The sequence below is a fragment of the Mauremys mutica genome, chromosome 2 (assembly GCF_020497125.1).
Source record: "Mauremys mutica isolate MM-2020 ecotype Southern chromosome 2, ASM2049712v1, whole genome shotgun sequence".
NCBI classification, from domain to species: domain Eukaryota; kingdom Metazoa; phylum Chordata; order Testudines; family Geoemydidae; genus Mauremys; species Mauremys mutica.
Window position 1 is genome coordinate 49,491,773 of NC_059073.1, and position 22,763 is coordinate 49,514,535.

Consider the following 22,763-nt stretch of genomic DNA (forward strand, 5'->3'; position numbering starts at 1 on the left):
AGGGTATTTGTTAGTTGCTACAAGAAATAATTAATATGATTAATAAATGCCAGTCAAGATGGTTTTATGAAAAATAGATCTTGTCAAACAAATCAAATTTCATTCCTTGAGGCGATTACAAATTTGGTTGATAAAGATAAGTGCGTAGCTGTAACATACTTAGACTTTTGTAAAGCATTTGACTTACAAATAGCAGTGGGGAACTGAATTGATTCCAAATTGATTCGTTTGGGACTCTGTGTGTGTGTGTGTTTATTAATTTTAAATATCTATTTTTGGTAAAGATTCCATTGTAGCCAGGGGTGAAAGTAATGTTAAATTATGACTGGTACGGGGGCTGGCTTTGGCCCCCCAGAAGGGGAGGGGCCTCAGGCAGAAGGGGCCAGGATGGGGGAGGGTCAGCCTCTCCCAGCCAACCCATCTGCGCTGCCTGGCCCCTGCCACCTGGGGCTCCGGCGGCGCTTTAAAAGCATCCGGGGCTCTGGCTGCTGCCACGGAGTCAGTGGCCGGAAGCCCCGGGCCCTTTTAAATCACTGACCCTGGGCAGTTGTCCCTTTTGCCTGCCCCCATCGGTGGCAGCCTGGGGGGGGGGGGGCAAAAGGGGCAATGACGTTAAAGCACTGCCACGGCAGTGGTTTAACGAGGGCTGTGTACGGGGCAGTACTGGCTTCTTACCGGTATGCTGTACCGGCCCGTACTGACCCACTTTCACCCCTGATTGTAGCATACTTTCCACCATCGCTCATTTCAATCAATATTGTTTGCGAATTCTGCACATTTATCATGGAAATTAAGATGGAGTACTTGCTTTTGATGAAATAGCTTGGAACAAATGATCTTGAAACAGTACGGATTCCTGAAGTAGTTCAAACTTTTCTGTCAAACGATTCTTCCTGTGGAGTGTTTAATTTAACAGAAGGTCACTGTGTGCTTAATAAGACAGCAAAAGGACATCTTAACCTGCAATGAAATGGAAAAAAAATGTTTCTAATTAGGAATTAGTTGTATAGTTCTGAATGTAGCAAGAATTGTTTTTAGGGCCTTTTAAGTTCTGGTTGGTGGGCACAGTATGGTATTATTCTGTTGTTAATTCTAACCACTAAGAAATTAAAATCTCATTTAAACTGGGAACATTTGCAGTTTTTGATCAGAATGACATGCAGTCCTTTGGCTGAGCTTGATTCTAATTGTGTTCCAAGAGATAAATGACCAATGGTTGATTAATCCAGTTACCCCACTGTTAAGCATTTTTTTCTTCATAAAATATTTTTAATGATCTTAGAATAAGAATTCTGTACCGCTGAGAATCAAATAACTAACCCATAATGAGATCTAGCATAAAAGACTGCACAGATTAATGCAGTAATTTCTCACCTATTTATTTAAAGCTATTTTTCTCTGAGGATAAAATGCCTTACCCGCACTGTATATATCCATGCCTGCAGTAATCAGAGTAAAATGAATGTGAGTTGTGTCACTGAGCACTCTGTCAGATTAATTTGTTTGTTTGTTTGTTTGTTTCAGCATAAAGAACGTCACTCCAAAAGTAGGTGATGCCGAAACCCGCAAAGCCATTCGCCGTGCCTTTGATGTGTGGCAGAATGTAACTCCTCTGACATTTGAAGAAGTTCCTTACATTGAATTAGAAAATGGCAAGAGGGATGTGGACATTACAATCATTTTTGCGTCAGGTTTTCATGGAGACAGTTCTCCCTTTGACGGGGAGGGAGGATTTTTGGCCCATGCTTACTTCCCTGGGCCAGGAATTGGGGGAGACACTCATTTTGACTCAGACGAGCCATGGACTTTGGGAAATCCTAATCATGATGGTAAGAACAGATTTCAGTTTAAAAATAGTGAATTCAAGTGTGGTGTGCATTTCCACAATCAGAAAACAATTTCCATACTATCTGGGGCTCCGAAGGACCTGTTGGTGTTTCACTAATTCCACATTAGTGTGGAAATGTGTCAATCAATATGTGGTCTGTTAGGGATCTTCAACATGAAACAATGTTTTGTAAATGTAAGTTACATAATTGTTGTTTCTCTTTGGAGATAGCTTAAATTCCTTGTAGGAGCTACTGAGTTCATCCAACCATTGAATTATTTATGTAATGTACCCTTTGTGTGCATTTTCTTTACCACATTATCTTTAATTAGGTTGAGGAAAAATTTAACATTTAATAGCAGGGATATTATGACACAAAAACATCAGTTAACAACAGTGACCAATAGCTAATTAGGACATACAACCTGGTCTGCTATTTTTTTGCCATGATGATGCCATGGCTTGGTGCAAAATCAACCCTTGATTTGCCATTTCAGGAATATAGTTCATTTATCCTAGTGTCTGCAGATCCATTGAAATTCAAACTGGCAGTGCTTGAATACTTCATAAGCAGCTGATAACCATTTAATACTGCCTGATTAGTTGGGATGACTCATCAAATTAAGCTTTGTTAGTTTATTATAAAATTTAGTTAATTGGATGAGTAAACCGGCTTCTTTCAAGAGGCCTGGGTTAAAGTTGGCCACAGGTTATTAAGATAATGAATTTGGTTGTCTTCAACAGGACCTCTATCACTCATGAGGGAGGGGTTGGACAAAGTATCTTTAGAAATCTTTATTTTGTCTGCAGAAAAAATTAAATATCTGCTGAATTGATGTGATAGATCCATTAACCCAAGAAGAAAAATTTAAAATCAGCAATTAAGAACACACACATTAGTTTGATGGGGATTTCTCGCTTTAATTTTTTTTCCTCAGGGATTTTCCAAGTCAGAGCCTCAGTTTATTGTTAAACCCCATTTTCACTTAGGTGCTAGCAACAAGGCTTTAAGTTAATATTTTATTACTATGGATATAGGGTATGGTAACACTTCTAATGGTGCAGTTCTTTCAGTGTAGGAGGGTCAATGAGACAGCAATGCATCTATCTAGACAGTGAAGTCCTTAACTAACAGAATGTCTACCAGAAACTTCATTTATATGTTGAATGAAAGCATAAATTCTTGACAATGCAGTAAAATCTGTGGGATTGTTAAAATCTGTGCATTTATGTTAAAATCTCTGCTCAGAACAGACAGAGTTCAGTTAGGTGGAGTTAATAGTAAAGCTGTTGCAGATTTGAATTAAAATACTGATATACCAATGGTTCTCACCCAGGGGTCTGAGGCCCCCTAGGGGGCCATGAGCAGATTTCAGGGGGTCCGTCAAGCATGGCTGGCATCAGGTCCAGGGCAGAAAGCCAAAGCCCCACCACATGGGACTGCAGCCAGGGCCCCTGAGCTCCACCACCAGGAACTGAAGCCCGAGAAACTTAGCTCTGTGGCTCCTTGGCATGGAGCCTCAGGCAGTTGCCCTGCTTGCTACCCCCTGATGGCAGCCCTGACTTTTATATGCAGAAAAACAGTTGCTATGGCACAGGTGGGCCATGGAGTTTTTATAGCATGTTGTGGGGGCCTCAAAAAGAAAAAGGTTGAGAATCCCTGGTATATATATCTCCTGTTGTGTGCTTCCTTTTAGTCATCAGTTTAGGCCCACAATAGAATCTGAGGATTGATATGCACTTGAAAGTTATTTTGGATTAAAGCAAAATGTGAATTTTAAAAGCAATTGCTGTGCCTGTAGTTTAATCCCATCAGGAAAAGACACTCTTATTCTTGAATAAGAGCATCCATATGAGATCTGTTGCTGAATGACTGCTGTGGGATAGAAGTTGTGGTGAACATCCCTATGTAGACAAACTCTAATACTTTTTAAGAGATACATTTCAGTAAGGAGAAAAAAGTGGGAGAGGACTGGCAAGCAAAGGGTTAGCAGAGGTGTTTGAATATTATCCCTAAAAAGAAGTTTCTTATACAAATTAATACTTTGACCACTTAGAGGGGAAGATCTTGGCATCTGTATCAAGGGTAAACTATTATACCATGGTAAGTATCACTGAAAATTAATATACTTATTATATTATCCATTCACAATTTGCATTTTCTACAGTTAATATCCGGTGTGCTTTTGTGTATCCATTTATATTTAAGGAGGGGATATTCCTGTTAAAATGGAACATACTGTCAGGAACAAAACTGGCTGGTGATGTTAACCAGGATTCCACAGTATTGTGAGAAATGAAAGAGACAATTTTCTTAGAAAAGTAAGAATGCTTCCAAATTTTGGGGACTGCTGGATTGGTTGTTGAGGGTGATATATAATGAAGTCTGAATACCTTGCCAGGACTCAGTGTCAGTGCGCTGAAAGGCAGAGGGATGCAAAGCATATTCTGGTGTTGAACCACAATTTATTCTTCATAGATAGCCTTTATATTTTTAAGGTTCACTGCTTATATAGTAGTTCCTGTATCATGTAGTAGAGTCATTATCTAGTATAGTCTATATCATTTAAAAATCTAGTAAAAGAGCAGGGAACTTCAGTGACAGAAATTAAAAGAAAATCTACCCCCAAAATGCTGCAAGTATTACTTAGCTAAATGAGTTTTTCTCTCTCTCCTGTTCTACTGCTCTAGAGTGGTTTGGAAAAAAACAGAACAGCTTGGTTATTTAGCAAAAATGCTAATCAGGGACCCTCTTGATAAGAACCAGCCTCATTTTCCACAGTATATTGCACTGCTAATGAAGGCAATTTGAATTCTGTCTACCTCAAAAGAGATAAACAACTTCTTGGAGTGCTAGTAAAACCTTAATACATTGTTATCCTGTTTTCGATAAATTTTGTTTGGGTTACCCCTACTTTTGAAGCTCTTGAGTTAATGCAAAAACGACGAGAAAAATCAAGTTTTGTTAGAAACCAAAACCTGACCTGAAGGAAAAATGTACATATTAGTTCTTTGCACCAGCACTCTGTGGTTATATTCTAATGTTACTTTATACTGATTGTCACAATCATGGTTTTTTTCCCCTTTAATGTCCTGGTGTTCTGAGTTTTCTCATTATGCTCGCTTTGTATGGGTTTATTAATGTCACGGTCTGAAATGACACATCCAAAGGAATATGACTTCCCTGTATTTTAGTGCTGCTTATCTCCATTCTTACCACAGTGGTATATTGCTATGGACCACAAAGCTATCAAGCCGCACGTGTTGTGTGGAGAACTGCACTCTCAACCCTCACCACACCTGCATTCTGAAGAGAGAATAGGAGAGACTCATGGAGCAAATGGGCTTTCCACTTAGACAAAGTCCTCCTCTCTCACAGCTCACCAGTAGCTGTGTCTCTAAGGCCATTTGTTTCTATGGAGCAATGCATTTGTGGAACAGATGGTTAAGGGAGAGGAATGGGAGCAAGAGGTGTGTGTGTGTGTGTGTGTGTGTGTAGAGGGCCAAGGGGAGAGGGCAGGGAAAGCCCAGGGTAGAGAGATGAAGGTCTGTGTATTTTATACATTGGACTGTATCCTTCTCCACCCATCCTTCATGTGTCACTTGTTATTTTAGGCCTCCATTCTTCCAGTTGTTCCATGTGAGTGGGCCCTTTCATATGGGTGCCCCATTTACTTCTGGTGTCTCTCTGTACAGTACCTGATCATGGCCGTAGGTTTCTGTAAGTTCTCTGGGCTGAGGACAGTGACTCCATATACGTCTATTCCACACCTAGTAATGGGGCCCTAATCCTAATTAAACAGATGCTTTATTTAAATCTGTTTTAAAAAAAGAAATATGGATTTTTCAAGCCATCAGCTGGTGAGAGATGGATCATTTTTATGACTTCATGCCATTTAGATGCTATATATCAAATCATTTTCCTAATAGAAAGTTTAGATACTGGACAACGGGTCCAAACCCAGAAAAAGACCTTTTCCAGAGTGTGGCACTGTTAGGGAAATATGGTATCATCAAAATCCCCAACAAGAGCCCATCTCAGAGAATTCATCTAATTATACAAATATCAAACTGCCGTCCTGAAATTTAAAGTCACAAGATCAGAAAAAGATCTGCCTTTAGAACTAAATGTTCCTGGTGCTGTCAGAAAAATCCTCTACTGTGCACTGCTACCCATATTTATAGATTCATAGAAATGTAGGGCTGGAAGGGACCCCAAGAGGTCACGTAGTGGGTTTCCTCCTACCCTAATGTGAGGCAGGAACAAGTAAACCTAGACCACCACTGACAGATGGTTTGTCCAACTTGTTCTTAAAAGCCTCCAATGACGGGGATTCCACAACCTCCCTAGGAGGCCTATACCAGAGCTTAACTATCCTTACAATTAGAAAGTCTTTTTTCCTAACATCTAACCTAAATCTCCCTAATTGCCAATTGAGCCAGTTACCTCTTGTCCCCCTTCAGTGGACATGGAGAACAACGGAGAATTGATCACCGTCCTCTTTAACAGCCCTTAATACATTTGAAGACTGTAATCAGGCTTCACATTGAAACTGAAGATCACATATTTCTTGTTGGATTTCTTGTTTCTTGTGACAAGGCTCTCCAGCAAAACATCTTCATCTGGTCACTGTTCAATCCATAGATTGGGTGTTTTTGATGCACTGTGAGCGACAATAAATCAACACTACTGAGGTGGCAGGAGATAGTAGAGCCAATTCTGTAGTAGCTCTGCTGTACTCAAGAGACACAAAGCCCCCTCTTCCTTCCGCACCTCTGTAGTGCACTATTCTATGATATTTCAATACACTGGTAAGGTCATACAAAACAAATGCTATGCCTGAGACACAGGAGATTTCATGTCCTTAAGATATGGAAGAGTTAAGTTCTGTTCACCTACACTGTGCTGTCTTTGTAAGTGAGGGGCAGACAGTCTTTATAAATCTGTGCCAAACATTTACTTAAAATTCTGAATTTGTCCCTCTTGTAAGTTTACAAATAGCAAAATAAATTAAAAAAAGGAAGAGTGCATTTATGCAGTGGCACAACTTAGGACAGAGACCCACCTCTCAACTTTACCCAGTTAAGAGAATATAATACATTGGCCAAAGTAGTACTGAGAGTGCAAGTAGCTCAGTCTTTCTCTAGACCGGGGTAGGCAACCTATGGCACGTGTGCCGAAGGCGGCACGTGAGCTGATTTTCAGTGGCACTCACACTGCCCGGGTCCCGGCCACCGGTCCGGGGGCTCTGCATTTTAATTCAATTTTAAATGAAGCTTCTTAAACATTTTTAAAACCTTATTTACTTTACATACAACAATAGTTTAGTTCAGGGGTCAGCAACCTGTGGCATGCGGTTCGCCAGGGTAAGCACCCTGGCGGGCCGGGCCAGTTTGTTTACCTGCTGTGTCGGCAGGTTCGGCGGACCGCGGCTCCCACTGGCCGCGGTTCACCGTCCCAGGCCAATGGGGGCGGCAGGAAGCTGCGGCCAGCACATCCCTCGCCCGCAACTCTTCCCACCACCCCCATTGGCCTGGGACGGCGAACCGTGGCCAGTGGGAGCCGTAGTTGGCCGAACCTACTGACACGGCAGGTAAACAAACTGGCCCAGGCGAGCCGCATGCCACAGGTTGCCAACCCCAGGTTTAGTTATATATTATAGACTTAGAGAAAGATACCTTCTAAAAAGGTTAAAATGTATTACTGGAATGTGAAACCTTAAATTAGAGTGAATAAATGAAGACTCGGCACACCACTTCTGAAAGGTTGCCAACCCCTACTCTAGACACACACACGCACTTGGAATAATATTTTAAAATATTTCCATTAATCATCTCCAGCTATTATTTGCAATGGTCAGTAGGCTTGATTTCACTATCTAAGGCCCACAGTGACAAAAAGTCATTTAAAGGGAGAGGGATGTAGTGGTCCAAGAACTGTTAAGTGCAGCCCAGAATGTGGGAGATGCTGGAGTGGTGGTTGGGTCAGGAGCATAACCAGAACATACAAGAAATACATTGGTTCAGCACATATTGTAGGTAGCCTCTTCTGGTGGGGCTTTCATGGAAAGCCCGACATATAATTAACGCTTCCATACCTCATAGAGCCTCCAGGGCTAGGGGGTTGTAGTTAGAGGCAGAATTCCTTGACTCAGTTCTAATTTGAAAAGAGACAGAGTCAAATACTTAGTGGATTGTGGACCTTTTGTCCTTTCACAGAAGGAAGACTGGAGGGTCTGAACTAACTGTTCTAGAGTTACAGAAGCTCTTAGGGACCAGCTCCATCTGTTTAGGAATCTGTGGGGTTGAATCACCACAATTCTCTTGATAACCATCAAAGACTACTTGCTGGATCAAGTTCCTGTAGCTTCCTAATGTTCTGTGGCACCCCTTCTAACCCATCAAAGGCAGATTCTAACTACTGAGTTCTAGCTGAAGCTTCATCTTGGTAGATGGTGACAGGGAAAGGAAGACAAATTTTGATAAATCTTGGCAGTTTTTGGTTGCTGCTGCCTGTCTGTTGGAGGAAAGAGAAACTATTGCCATCAGTCTGTCTTGATGACTAAGATTCAGAAATAGCAGTTATAGGTAACAGATTCTGTGTATTTAAAATCATGGCCAAAAATGAATTTGAAGTATTCTTGACAGTTAACAGCATGTCAGTTCCTCTTCCTTACTATTCCCTTGCATCTTTTTCTCATCTTTTTTCCATCTATCTCTTTTCTACCTTGATTGCATGTTTTATTGTAAACATAATTCCTATTAAATAGGACAAGTTCTTAGGTAAAATACTAAAGATGAATGTAAGCTAAAGAGAGATGAAGATGTTTATAGATCAGGATATCACGGATAAAGACTTACACATCATGAAACTTTTAATAAAGAAACAAATTAGAAATGCCTTTTTGGATACAGTCCCATCACTAATTCACATTATCTTACATTTTCTGCCTTTTTAATTTATAGCTTTCCTCTCTTCACCAATGTGAATAAAAGCCTCTAACTTTCAAACATAGGCTTTGTCTATACTAGAAAAGTTGCACTGGTTTAACTAAGTTGATTTCAAATTGATCTAGTTGCACTGGTTCATGTCCCTAATGTAGAAGCACTTAAACCATTTTAAACCTTTGTTGAAATCAGTTTAGTTTGCTTTGGTAAATTACCTAATTTATTTAAACCAATTTAAGTGCATACACCTTACAGATGTGCACCAGTTTAACAAGATCAATTTTAAATTGATCTAGTCACCCAAGGGTAGCTTTTTAATATAAACAATGCCTTAGAAACCTTGCTCTGGGAAAACAGGGAAACCTTCCATTCCTGTACTTTGTAATCTGAGCAGTGTTAGACAACAAGGTATAGTACTTAAAATGTCAGTTGCTGCCTGGAGACCTGTCTACATTAGCACTCCTCAAATCTGTGCTTAGATCTATATAGTGGGTCTCAGTTCTCTTATTCTAGTCTCCCTGTATGCAGTTCACATCTGTGAAAAAACAGAATCTTGGAGTCAAAGTTGAATATGTGGATCTGCGGAAATTTTTTTGGCCCTATTGCAGATTCACCAGTACCATGACTGCAGTATAATGAAGCTCTGCAGAAGTCAGTTAATCCTTCAAGATACAGCTAGGATTCTGAGAAGTAGGGACAGTGAAAACTTTTAAAATAGTAACAGAAGATAAGCAATAGATGTTTTGCTAACTGTTTGCATTGAAATCCAAGGAAAATATGTTCGCAATGGGCTTGCATTAGAAGAGAACATTTGCAATCTATATGTACGTAAAGTTTGTCCTATGGGAAAACCTTTGCAGGGATTAGGTTATTCCTAGTTAACTATTTAGTTCCCTGAAAAATTATTGATCTTTTGCAAACTATTAGCAACAAAAATGAGTTGCCTATGCACATGGTTTGTAGATTCCCAAGAAAAGGCTTTTCAGACATGATGTAAATACAATGTCAAGTGAAACATAGAATCTATTTAGTACATAGACTGCACTCACTCAATTTGCCCTGGGTGGTTTGCTAGCAGCCAAGTGAAATTGATGAAAATCCTGATCTCTGAACTGCAGGGATCAGCTTCTAGTAAATTTCACGTTGCTGCCAGCATAGCTGACACAGTGGAGCAGATATGTGCTGCTGGAAACACAAACTAGTGGAGTTGAAAAAGAAGTCTCTTGAGGGGGCTTTCTGTCTCAGTAATGTTGATGTCATGTGCAGTGTTCAGTTATAATAAGAGCCAAGACCTCAGATTAAAAGATGCTCTAAATTACGATATCTGTATTCCTGCCATTTCATATAATATGCTGCTCTTACTTAATTGGTGCTTTTCTATATAGGTATTTGTACCATGCTTAGAAGCATAGTATCTGAGGATCTTCCAGCAATGCATTAAGCTATGTGACTAACATCTGTCAAGAGTTTGTTCTCTCATCCTCTCCCCAGAGGGAGAGGTGTGTGCAGTGGAGTGCTTTGCTTTGGGTTTTTGTTTTTATTATATACATACATGCACCTTGCAATATATTTGTTAGAAAAGGCAAGGTCAAAAAAATGTGCCGTACACTTAGAGCGGAAGATGTATTTGGTGTAATACTAGACTATTGATGATACTGTACAAATGTGAAAACACAAACTGGTTAAGTATTACAGTAATGACATTTGATGATGATGATGATGATCCCAAGCTAATATTTCAAAGGGCTGCTTCCTAACAGAAAAACGACTTTGGAAGTTGCAGATGAAATGAGGGAGTTACTAGTTCTTTTCTCTTCATACCTTTTCCCCAAAATTCACCTCTTCGTATCCTGCAGATAGTCACTATCCAATTCCTTCAAAGTTTTAACCACTTCATGCCATGAGACAATATTTTCTATTGCTAAAATTCATTTTTGGCAATGAATTTGCTAAAATTCATTTTTGGCAATAGATGCACCCATGAGACCTGCATGACAGAAATGAAAATGCAAATCAGTCTCTCACACAGCAACTATAATTTCTGTTGATGCACCCTCATAGAGTAATCTATCCACAAGGCTCCTGAGTCTCCCCTTGACTGGATTTTCCTACACATTGTGAACACAGCCTACATTTATTCAGTACCTTAAGATCTAGCTTGAAAGGGTGACTCTGAAGTGTTCAGTGTCTGCTGCATAAAATTCCTCCTTGAGAGTATTACCACTGGGATATAAAGCTATGCTTGAGAACAGAAACACCACTTCAGCCATTCAAGCAATGGAAAACTTGTTAAAAAATCAAGCTGGTTGGTTTGTGAGGACTCAGTCATTAGGCATAGGTCTGTACAGTCAGGAGAAGAGGATCTGTCTGCTAGACTCTATTTACTGTCAGGAAGCCAGACGATGGAAAATATTAAGAGTTGGCAAGGTATGAGCTCATTTTTATTGATTTTTTTTTCTTTCATGGAGCACTCTTCCAGCTTTGAGAAAAGTGCTTTTGTTTACATGTCATTAAAAAAAAATATGTTAAACACCAGCAGTCAGCGAAGGCAGAGTCTTGTGGATGAATCTAGCACAGTATTCCAGATGTTTAGTTAGTTGGTTGCTTTTAATGTATCCCAGGGTCTGTCAATGTGCAACATCATACGTCTTGCTCCCTTCTTGGTCTAAAATGGAACATGCCAGGAATTAGATGGAATTTGTGATAATATAATTAAAGCAATAAAAAGGTAAACTGCTAAGGTCATCTCACACTAAGCATTTAGCCTTTTTAGCAGCCAGGTGGTATTTATGCTGATGCTTAATTGCCAAACAGAGATCGTTACTATCAGGGCAATGCACCAGAAAGGTAGAGAGACCTGACCCAACACTCTGAATGTTCTTTCTATTCTCTGTGGGCAGATAACATAATTTTTCCAAATACTTCTTTGTCCCATAATTGGAGGTACGATAGGGAAGATGAGACTTCACCACCCTGCCTTGTCAAACTCTGTATTTTATTTAATCATATGCTAATATCTAGAAAAGTGAACAAAATTATTTGGAATGTTTGGTAAATCAGATTTTTGGTTGAATCCAACCACGTTTCTATCATTTGTTTGCTTTTCTCCAAAAATGTGTGTGACTAATTTTTGCTTGAAAAACATTGGGGAAGGGGATTTTATTTATGCAAATAAGCATGAATGAATGAGCATATGTGATGTAAACAAGTATTTTCATGAATATATTCATGAGCTTTTGTTGCCCTATACATACCCACAATTACTGTATGAGAATGTTACGAGAAAAAATTGAATGTAAAATCTACTATATGCTGTTGTCATCAGCATGGCCTCTGAGCAGACTGAGCAGCCCCCATATTGATCTCTGGCTAGATCATTAAGGTGGTCTGCATGGAGAGGCCAATCTACTATACTGCCTGCAAATAAAGCCAGCTTGTATCATACCTCTCCCTCAGTCATAAAGGACCTAGCTAATTTGAAATTTGGGTCCATGTACAGAGGCAAATACAGTGTCCAGGCTAAGATGAAAAGGGAAGGAAATGATTTAAAATGTTGTAACATTTTCTAGCTCTCCTCATCTCTCTGTCTTGTGAAAGTGCTCCCCATTTTTTCACAGAGGCAACATCTCAATATTTTCTTCAGTGTTGCTCCTGTTTGCATCCACTCAGGGAATAAAAAGGTATCCCATGTGATCTAGGGGACGAGTCACATAGACCAGTTGCCAGATTTTGAATTTCAGATACCTGAAGAGTGCCTAGTAGGGTTCCCAGTTTTGGTTGAACACATTCCTGGAGATTTCTTCACATGACATAATCTTTAATTAAAGATAAATCTTTAATTCCTAGAGACTCCAGGCCAATCCTGTAGGATTGGCAACCCTAACTACTAGATAAGGAAAGCTTGTGGAAAACCCAGCTAAGTTGCTAAGAACAATTCCTCTATAATTACAACCAATTAATAACAATCATGATCAGTTCACAACTAAAAGACATGATACATAAATTGTTTAAAATGAATGGTTCAGGCAGCTCTACTAGTAACTAAAAACTCGTTTAATCTGATGGGAGGTGACAAAGAATGAAGAAACTATCTCTAGGAATCCCTAGATGGTTTCATTATGTGGGGGAGTTTCATTTGTTCCTGTTTGGAATAAGCATTAAGTTTAGCACTACAAACCCATACATTCTCTGAGATCCCTGCAGGGCTCAAGCTTTCTGATTGATACCAGGGCTTGACTTTCAAGGGGGTCACCTTTCAAAGTCCTGAGCACCTAGCATCACTGCCTGACAATATCTAATACTAAAACAGCAGTTTAGGAAAAAGATCAGAGCAGGGAGATCAGAACAAGGTCATTGAAAAGCAACACGTTTTCTGCATTATTTCTCTTCCTTTCACCGTTTGCTAGTGTGCATGCGCTGAACTCCAGGTCAGATCATTGATGATTGCACAGTACTTTTGAATATCAGGTTGTTTAGGCCATGATCCTGCATTCTTAAAGTGAACGGGAGCTTGGCCCCTGACTTAAATGAGTGTAGGATCAAGCCCTAAGTTTGGAACCTAAATATAGACTTAGAAACCAACATTTAGGCCTGACCCACACACAGATTTTGTACTGATAAAATTATTTAAGTTAGAGGCATGATTTTTGCTTAGTTTTATCAGTTCAACTGTAACCCATGCCTGCGTGGTGTGGTGCTCTGTCCCCCTCTAGTGACACCTAGACCATCACGAGATTGATGAGTCTGCTACAGCAGTGGCTCTCAACCTTTCCAGACTCTGTACCCCCTTCAGGAGTCTGATTTGTTTTGCGTACCCCAAGTTTCAGCTACTTGCTTAAAAAATCAGACATAAAAAGATAAGTGTCTCATCACATTATTACTGAAAAATTGCTTACTTTCTCATTTTTACCATATAATTATAAATACTTAGATTAATTGGAATATAAATATTATACTTACATTTCAGTGTAAAGAATATAGAACAGTATAAGCAAGTCATTGTATGTATTCAATTTTAGTTTGTACCGACTTCGCTAGTGCTTTTTATGTAGCCTATTATAAAACTAGGCAAATATCTAGATGCGTTGATGTACCGGCTAGAAGACCTCTGCGTACCCCCAGCGGTACGTATAGCCCTGGTTGAGAACCACCGTGCTATCTTTGTTAAGAGCCATCTGCCTTTTAGCTCATGCAATAAAGACTCATACACTAAGCTTCTGAGGTCCCAGGTTCAATCCTGCCTAATGGTAACTGGGGTCTGTCATCATTATACAACCACTACCATGGACACAGTTCTATTAATTTATAGGTGCCTTATACCAGCATAGTTCATTTCCTTTCTCATATGGGAATGTGATAAATGGTTTAAGCCCCTTTATTCTGGAAGATCTGCATCCACACTAAGGAGGCTGAACCACTTGAACTATATTAGCAGAGTTAAAGTGATACAGCTTTTATGTATAGACATACCCTTAGGTGCCTATTTTTCAGAATCTTGGCCTGTGTTATCCCTTTTTTTAATAGAATAGTTTATATATGCATCCAGTACAGACATGGGAAAATGAACCCATTTGTACAAATGTATTACAGCATTTGTTTAAAAAAAATCTTAGTTTCATGAGCTCACATGTCTTTGGCAGGCACAAATTTAGCATGTACATTTAACCAGATCACACCATTCAATACATTAATAAATTATAAAACAGTGAAAACAAAACAGTGAAGACAAAACAGATTTGTCATCCAATTTATTTGCCTAGATTTTAGAATATTATAGATATTTGTACCATTTTCTTTGAAGTCAGCAGACTTAGAAAATGTATCTATTTTTCAGATCAGAGTATTTTTAATGTTTTTTTTTTCGAAACACTTCGATTGTTATGAAGCTAAATTTCAGGTTTTTCTATATTTTGTCCAAGGTGGAAGAAAAATACAGACAATTCCATCATGACACTTTTTTAATATGAATTGAATAGGAAATTAAGGAAATATTGATCTGATGGAGGAAAAGGACTAATCATATTAAATGCCATAATATCTATCAGAGCACATTATTTTAACTTTAAAAAAAAATCTAGCTAATATGCAATTCACAGTCAGATTACATTACATAGAGCAGGTTTGAGAAACCTGTTTTTGATGATTTGGGTGTTGTTTGACGTGAAGACTAACATAACCACTCTCAGTAAGGAACAGTAGATGAAATTCGGTCCAGTGCATAGGACAAGCACAAGACCTGTGTGCATATTAAATTCCACTTATGCTTAGTTTTGGAGAGTTTAGTGATCCTTTTGCCTTATGCTGGTCCTTTGTGTAGGGGTAAATTTCACCCACTGTGAAGGTTGACAGCAGGAGTTTTTCACCTTTCTGCCAAAAATTACGTATATTTCTCCAAATAGTAGGATAGATTGGATATTAAATGAAAAAAGTCATCCCTTTAAAACAAGGACTGCCAGAGTCTTAACATCCCAGTACTTGAGTTGGGTGACGTAAAAACAAGCCTAAATTTGTTGTGTTTGAAGTCAAAAGGTTGATTTTAGCAGAGGCACAGGATCTCTTAAACTTGCTTTCATGTACTGATGGATCTGGAAATTTGTCCATTTCATTCCCATGAGTGATATTCAAAGACAGTACAGTGCTAGAGAGCAGAGAATTGAGTGGTACCTGCTCTTTTCATATGTGTATCCATATCTTCAATCCCAGCATAAATTCATTCTCAGGGCCTTCAGAATGAAGTGTAAAACTCACTTCTTTGGCTTAGCATTCTCAGAGTAACAACTAAAACCAACAACAAAGAAGAGAGAAGATGGGGCAGAGTATAATTAGATATGATTGCTACAGTATTTGAAATACTTGCTGCACTGAGGTTACTGCAAGAGCAGAGGTAATATTATTTAGTTACTTAGTCATTTGCAATTTTATATGAGATTTCCAAGTCTTTTTAAAGGCATGAACTTGAAACTGATTTTGTTGAAAGGTGGGAATTCATGAAAATCTCCTTTGTTTTTTCTTGGTTCCCCCTCATAAATATGAAAACTTGTGATGAAAAAATTCACCCAGTTCTATTTTAAATCTACAGTTTCTAACGATATCCATCACTACTCTCTATTGGGATAAAAGAAGTACCTTTAAAAACTATTCTTTGAAAAGATTTTATTACTAGCAGAATATAAATGGGACTTTAAAGGTTCAGTACTTACAGAGGAAGTTAGCCTCTGGACTATTTACAGCAGTGGGTCTCAAACTTTTGTACTGGTGACCCCTTTCACATACCAAGCCTCTGAGTGCGCCCCCCCCTTATAAATGGAAAAACACTTTAAATATATTTAACACCAGTATAAATGCTGGAGGCAAAGAGGAGGTTTGGGGTGGAGGCTGACAGCTCGCAACCCCCACATGTAATAATCTCACAACCCCCTCAGGGGTCCCGACCCCCAGTTTGAGAACCCCTGATTTACAGCATGGTTGCAACTGATTCACAGGCAAATATATAAAATATAATGCTTTGTTGAATTACTGTTCTTCTGCATAGTGCACCTGCTAATCTTGGAAGCTTACAGTGACTGTAGATCTACTACTCTTACAAGCACAATATACAAACAAAAATAGCAGGAGTTAAACAGTAATGACCTTTGTTTGTGATGATCTGTGTAATAAACAAATTGACTCCAGATGATTGAGCTATATATGTGTGGCATGTGGGTTATGTAGTATACATAAGCCAGAGCTGATACTAGGAGCAATTTGAAGGTTTGCCACTCCAACCAACGCATTGAGACTAAGACAAGTGCAGTGCTTCCAAAGTTCCGTAAAAGCAGGGGGGTGCACAGCCGCTGCTTCACCTCTGCTTTCACTTCCTCATGGTATCAGCTCTTCTTCACCTCTGAGTTTCTGGGGAGGTTGACGTTGGTTTAGGGAACAATCTTACTAGTCCTTGGACTCTGAGTGTGCATTGACTGTGATTGTAGAGAGATAATGGGAGAAGACCTTTGCATCAGTGCTTTTGGAAAAGAAGAAATGAAAAAATAAATAAATACCATGCTTGAACTATTTACTAGGCAGCACTGGAATGCTCTGCACGGTGTAATAAATGTAATCAGTGAGGTGGCAGGAAAGAGTGGAAGGATGGTCCACAGGTTGGGACACTAGCCTTCTACTCAGAATATCTGAGTACTCATTCACCTATGGAACTCCTTGCAAATGTCTACCTCTTTTCATATGCAGCTTTACTAATCATACTAATGAGCTTTTCTAATAGATGCAGTCATGTGCAGAACCAACAGAACATTGGCAGACCATTAAGAAATCGCTTTAAAATATCTAGTGCATATGTGTAAAACATGTTTTTTTCCTAAACTCGTATCACTGTAATAAATCAAAAACAATTATCACTGAAAGGCACATCTGCAACACAGGAAATAATCTCTCTGACAAATTCCAAGCTCCACTAGTGACCTGTTGGCCTGTTTTTAAAACAGTAGTTATTTTTTTAATATATACATGATGGGAAAAGTGAGAGGGGAGTTAGTTCACTCTCGTTTTTTTTTTCAAAATGGCTGGAACATTTTGACTCACTTTCCACAAAAATTTGTGCCAAGACTAATATCGAGCTCCCAGATTTCATTGAGAATGGCAAAAATTTGAGTTACAAATAACTGAAAACAGTATCTTAGATTGAGAACACTTTTGAAACTTTCATGATAGGTGTTTGTCTTCCTGTGTTTTACCAAAGTAGTTTTATAAGCAATTGAAACAGTTTTGATCTGAGGTTGAAGGAAGCAGAGCATGAAGTTAACCACAAATAAGGTTGGAAGATGCAATATTTAGGGATTTACAAAGCCTAAATCCTCCCATACTGACCCTTGTGGAAGAAAGAAGACTCACAAGGGACCATTCAAGATGGGAGTCCTTTTCACGCCCCAAGTGATGGCTACATCACAGCCATGTGAAACTGCAGCTGCCACTCTTGGAGGGGTGGGGGTGTAGACACATGTTTAATTTCTCAATGTTGAAAAGAGTCCAAAAGCTAATCTAATAAAGAGAGAGAACATCTGTGATATCATTGTCTGATGAAATAACCAGAAACATTAATACTGTAGATTTATAACATTTTTCCTGGTTGCTATGTAAAAGCAAGAATCCTACTGTGAGCTTTTCAGAAGCTAAACCAGCTGGAGTTCAGCAACTGTAATCTGATCATTCCATAGTGAGAATGAAATGAACGATGAAAATTAAAGCAGTAAATATATCAAAACAAGTTCCTGGTCAGCACACATAATATTTGCTGAAAAAGTTGCCAACCTGGGTTCACATTGCTCTGAGTTTTAAAATCCGTCTTCAGTGTGGTAACTCGTTACCGTGGGGTGTTGTTTTGTAAATACTGGGAATGCAGTAGAAGTCTGTCCTGTACAGATTTACCTTTCAGCACAGTGTGGATTTAGTCTGAAATTATCAGTGTAGGCATATGAAAAATAAGGCATTTCACTTAAAAATAGGGCTTCCTTTAGATTATTAATCTCTTACCAAATTATCTGCTTTTTCTGGTACTATTTTTTTTAGTTTTCAACTTCCTTTGGGTTTTAAAATAAAAAAATGTGCACTAACTCCCATAAGGGTAAAATTCACACCCTCCCACACCATGCAGAGGATCAATGCAAGACCTATGAACCACTTAAGTATTTAAAATAGAGTTTAGGTGGGATTTAAGTGACATATAGTCTTTGAGCTCATCATCTCTAAAGGGGTGACTTTCATCCACCAAAGAGAAGAGCAGGGCTTATGGTCACCTCCTACACTAGACCAAGCTATCCTGCCAGGATAGCTCAGGAAAACTGGGTGAAGTTAGGGGCATGAAGAGAGGTGCGATTTACTGTTGCTCCAAAAAGAAGTCCAGGTGATGAATCCAGGGACTGTTACACCAGCGAGCTCACTGCCCTCCTCAGATAGTCTCTGGAGATCAGGTTTGTTAATAATCTGCTGCTCACACATTCACAAGCTTGTTTTATCATGTAGCTTGCAAAAATAGTGGCTATTTGAACAAACCAAAAAATCAAGCCAAATCCCACACGGTGTTGGCAACTGAGGTAATATTATGAGTAGTTTTTTGTTTTGTAAAGTAAAGCAGATTTAAAGCCTAAAATGTCATATAATTTCATACAAGAATATCCATGTAAAAATAAGCATTTTGTCTCAACCACTTGCATACAGGTACATTCTTATTTTCCCTATTAAATCAAATCTATAAAAATAAATAAGAAGGGCATCCAAAAGTATAAAGCTAAAGTTCATATCAGACCAAATCTGCAGTGGGCAGAGGGCACATGCATTCTGGATTTCTGAAATACGTTTTGCAACAGATTGTAGGATAAGAACAGTGGATATAACTGAGAATATTGCACTCTCTTTATATATCATTATGGATCCTGCTTATTTTAATTCCCAGGTACTCATAGCCTGTTGACAACTTTTGCTTCTATTAAAATTAAGGTTTTCAGGATGGTGCTTTCCTTAACATGGAACAGTGTGTGTACTGGTATGAAATTGCAAGTAAAATGTAATTAGATTATCTTCTCAAGATCCTGTTCTGGTTCACAGTGAAGTCAATGGCAAAACTGCAGTGAGTTGCAGTGTGAGCAGGATGGGTCTCAGAAAACAGTGCATTGGAAGGGAAAGGGTTGGTACTGTTAATCTGGGGGCTTTCGTACTCAGAGGAAGAATATTTCCAGTCCCTGCAATGCTGATGAATAATATTATTGCTTTGGAGGGGAGAACATGTGCTATGCAGTCTTTCTCCAACCTCCTGCAAATACTTGGACTAAGTAGTTGAGCAGTGAACATAAAGTGGACTGAAGTACTTGCTTCCAATTGATGCATGTCAGAAGTTAAGTGATTTGGGACACTCTTCTAAGATTGGCTGAGGCTAGAAACATTTGAAAAGTGATACTTGGCCTGGAGAAGAGGAAAGAGATGAGCTTCTGTTATCCTTTTGCACTCTTGTCAGCTAGTCACAGTGACTATGTGACTCTGGAAGTGACTGTCTGCTCCCCAAGCCAAAGGGTGAATATGAAAGTAAAAACTGTTGCTACAGATTAGAAAAAAATATGATTATATAAAGGAAAAAGAGGCTGAGAATGAAGCCATTAATGAAAGCCCTTTGATCTCCACTTAAGTCCTGTCCGTACTGGGGTACAAACAATGAATCTTGACCTGGCTAAAATTCAATTTTAAACTACTTTAGGACATCTGTTGATAAAGTTTTATGGCAAAACACAAAATTTCTAATAATTTCTTGAAATGAACTAGGGACAACTTTTTGTTCCAAAAAATGGGGGAAGTAACTAAGGGGGGCATCCATTTTAGACTTTGTTCTGACCAAGAGGGAGGAATTGCTAGCAAACATGAAGGAGGAAGACACATTGGTGAAAGCGATCATGAAATGACAGATTTCATGATTCTAAGGAAAGGAAGGAGGGAGAGCAGTAGAATAAGGACAATGAATTTCAAAAAAGCAGACTTTCACAAACTCAGAGCACTGGTAGATAAGATCCCATGGGAAGAAAATCTAAGGGCAATTTAGTTCAGGAAAGCTGGCAGTTTCTCCAGGAGACAATATTAAAGACACAACTATAAACTATCCTGATGTGAAGGAAAGACGGGAAGAATAGTAAAAGGCCAATCTGTATCCAGCGGGAACTCTTTAATGACCAGAAAATCAAAAAGGAATCCTACAAAAAGTGGAAACATGGATAAATTGCTAAGGAGGAGTACAATGACATAACCATGTAGGAACAAAATCAGAAAAGTTAAGGCACAAAATGAGTTACATAAAAGGCACAGGGACGTAACAGGCAAGAAGAGTTCTTTAAATACATGAGGAGCAAGAAAAAGACAAAGGAAAGCTGTTGGTCCTCTGTTTAGCAAGGAAGGGGAGCTAATAACTGATGACAGCAAGAAAGCTGAGATTTTAATGCCTATTTTGCTTCAGTCGTAACTAAAAAGTTTAATGGTGACCGCATACTGAACACAATTATTATTAACCACAGGGGTGAAGGAATGCAAGCCAAAATAGGAGAGGAAAGCAGGTTAAAGACTACTGTATTTAGATAAGTTAGATGTATTCAAGTCAGCAGAGCTTGATGAAATTCATCCTAGAGTACTTAAGGAACTAGCTGACACAATCTCAAAAACACTAGCAGTTATCTCTGAGAACTCCAGAGGATGGGTGAGGTCCCTGAGGACTGGAGAAGGGTATGTATAGTATTGATATTCAAAAAGGGGGACAGAAAGGACACGGGGAATTATACACCAGTGAGCCTAATTTCAATACCTGAAAAGATAATGGAACAAATTATTTAACAATCAGTGTGTCAGCACCAAGAAGCTAATAGGGTTATAAGATGAAATTACTATAAGGTGGGTGCACAACTGGTTGAAAGACCGTACTCAAAGTGTAATTATCAATGGTTTTCTGTCAGACTGAGAGGGCATATCCAGTGAGGTCCTGAGTCCAGAACTATTCAATATTTTCATTAATGACTTGGATACTAGAGTGGGGACTATGCAGATGACACCAACCTGGGAGAGTTTGCAAGCACTTTGGAGGACAGGATTAGCCTGGCCTTGACAAATTGGAGAATTGGTTTGAATTCAACAAAATCAAACTCAGTAAAGACAAGTGCAAAGTACTTGAGATAGGAAGGAAAAATCACATGCCCAACTAGAAGGGGGAATAACTGGCTAGTTATTATATTATTACTATATTATTATACTATATATTACTAGATTAGTATACTTGTTATTATTCTAACTGGGTATATGAACAAGATGCAGGAGGTAATACTTCTCAGCACTTATGAGGCCTCAGCTCAAGCACTGTGTCCAATTCTGGGTGCCACACTTTGGGAAAGATGTTGACAAACTGGAGGGAATGCAGCAGAAAGCAACAAAAATGATAAAAGGTTTTAGAAAACCTGGTCTTTGAGGAAAGGTTAAAAAAACTAGGCATGTTTAGTTTCAAGAGAAAAAAAACTGAAGGAGGACCTGATATTCTTCAAAAACATTGTGTTTTTATAAAGAGGATGGTGATCAATTGTTCCCCATACCCTCTGAAGATAGGACAAGAAGGAATGGGCTTAATCTGCAGCAAGGGAGATGTAGGAAAAGCTTTCTGGCTATAATGGTAGTTAAGCTCTGGAATAGATTTCCAAGGGAGGTTGTGGGAGCCCCATCTTTGAAAGTTTATAAAAACAACTTGAACAAACCCCTGTCAGGGATGATCTGGGTTTACGTGGTCCTGCCACAGCTCAGGGGGCTGAAATAGATGACTTCTCGACTGCCCTTTCAGACTTATATTTCTATGATTTTATGATTCTATAATAGCTCCATATGTCATGAAGGTATTTAACGTCAAGTGTTCATATTGTCATAGGTACTCAGAATAAGGTTTATTTTTACATGGCAGTATAAGACAATATTTGAAAAACTGAAGGTTCTATCAACTTGATATTTAGAAATATTTCTTATTCATTCTAATTTGTGTGTGTGTATGTGTGTGTGTTGGGTGTTTTGGGGTTTTTTTTTGCTATGTTGTTTTGAAAACCAGTCTTGCATCTTGATTGGATTCAGAAGTGAAAGTAACTCCGAAGACGTCCTGATACGGGGGCCAGCGCCTTGAGTGGAAGAGGTGGGGATGGGGGGATCAGCATCCCCCAGCCAGTCCTTCCATGCCCCTGACCCATGCCGTCCGAGGCTCCAGCGGCCTTTTAAATCGCCGGCCCCGGGGCAACTGCCTCTTTTGCCCCCCTGTCGACGGCCCTGCTGGTAGGGACTGCACTGGCAGGGCCACCGATGGCGGGGCGCAGCAATGTTAAAGCGCTGCTGCAGCAAAGGACCCTTCTTAAAGCACTGCTCTGGCAGTGCTTTAACATCGATGCCCCTTTTGCCTCTCACATCTCTTTTTGCCCTTACATCTCACATTTACTCTGGCTCT

The 22,763-nt window shown here is 39.2% G+C and overlaps 1 protein-coding gene across 2 annotated transcripts in view; it reads left to right on the plus strand.

Annotated features, from left to right (window-relative positions):
• The window catches only part of MMP16 (matrix metallopeptidase 16), a 303,672-nt gene that overhangs the window by 210,206 nt on the left and 70,703 nt on the right, over positions 1-22,763 (plus strand). For both annotated transcript variants that reach the window (XM_045003066.1, XM_045003065.1), the window contains one exon: positions 1,525-1,829. In XM_045003066.1, coding sequence (XP_044859001.1) covers positions 1,525-1,829 — 305 coding nt within the window. The remainder of the gene's footprint in view (positions 1-1,524; positions 1,830-22,763) is intronic.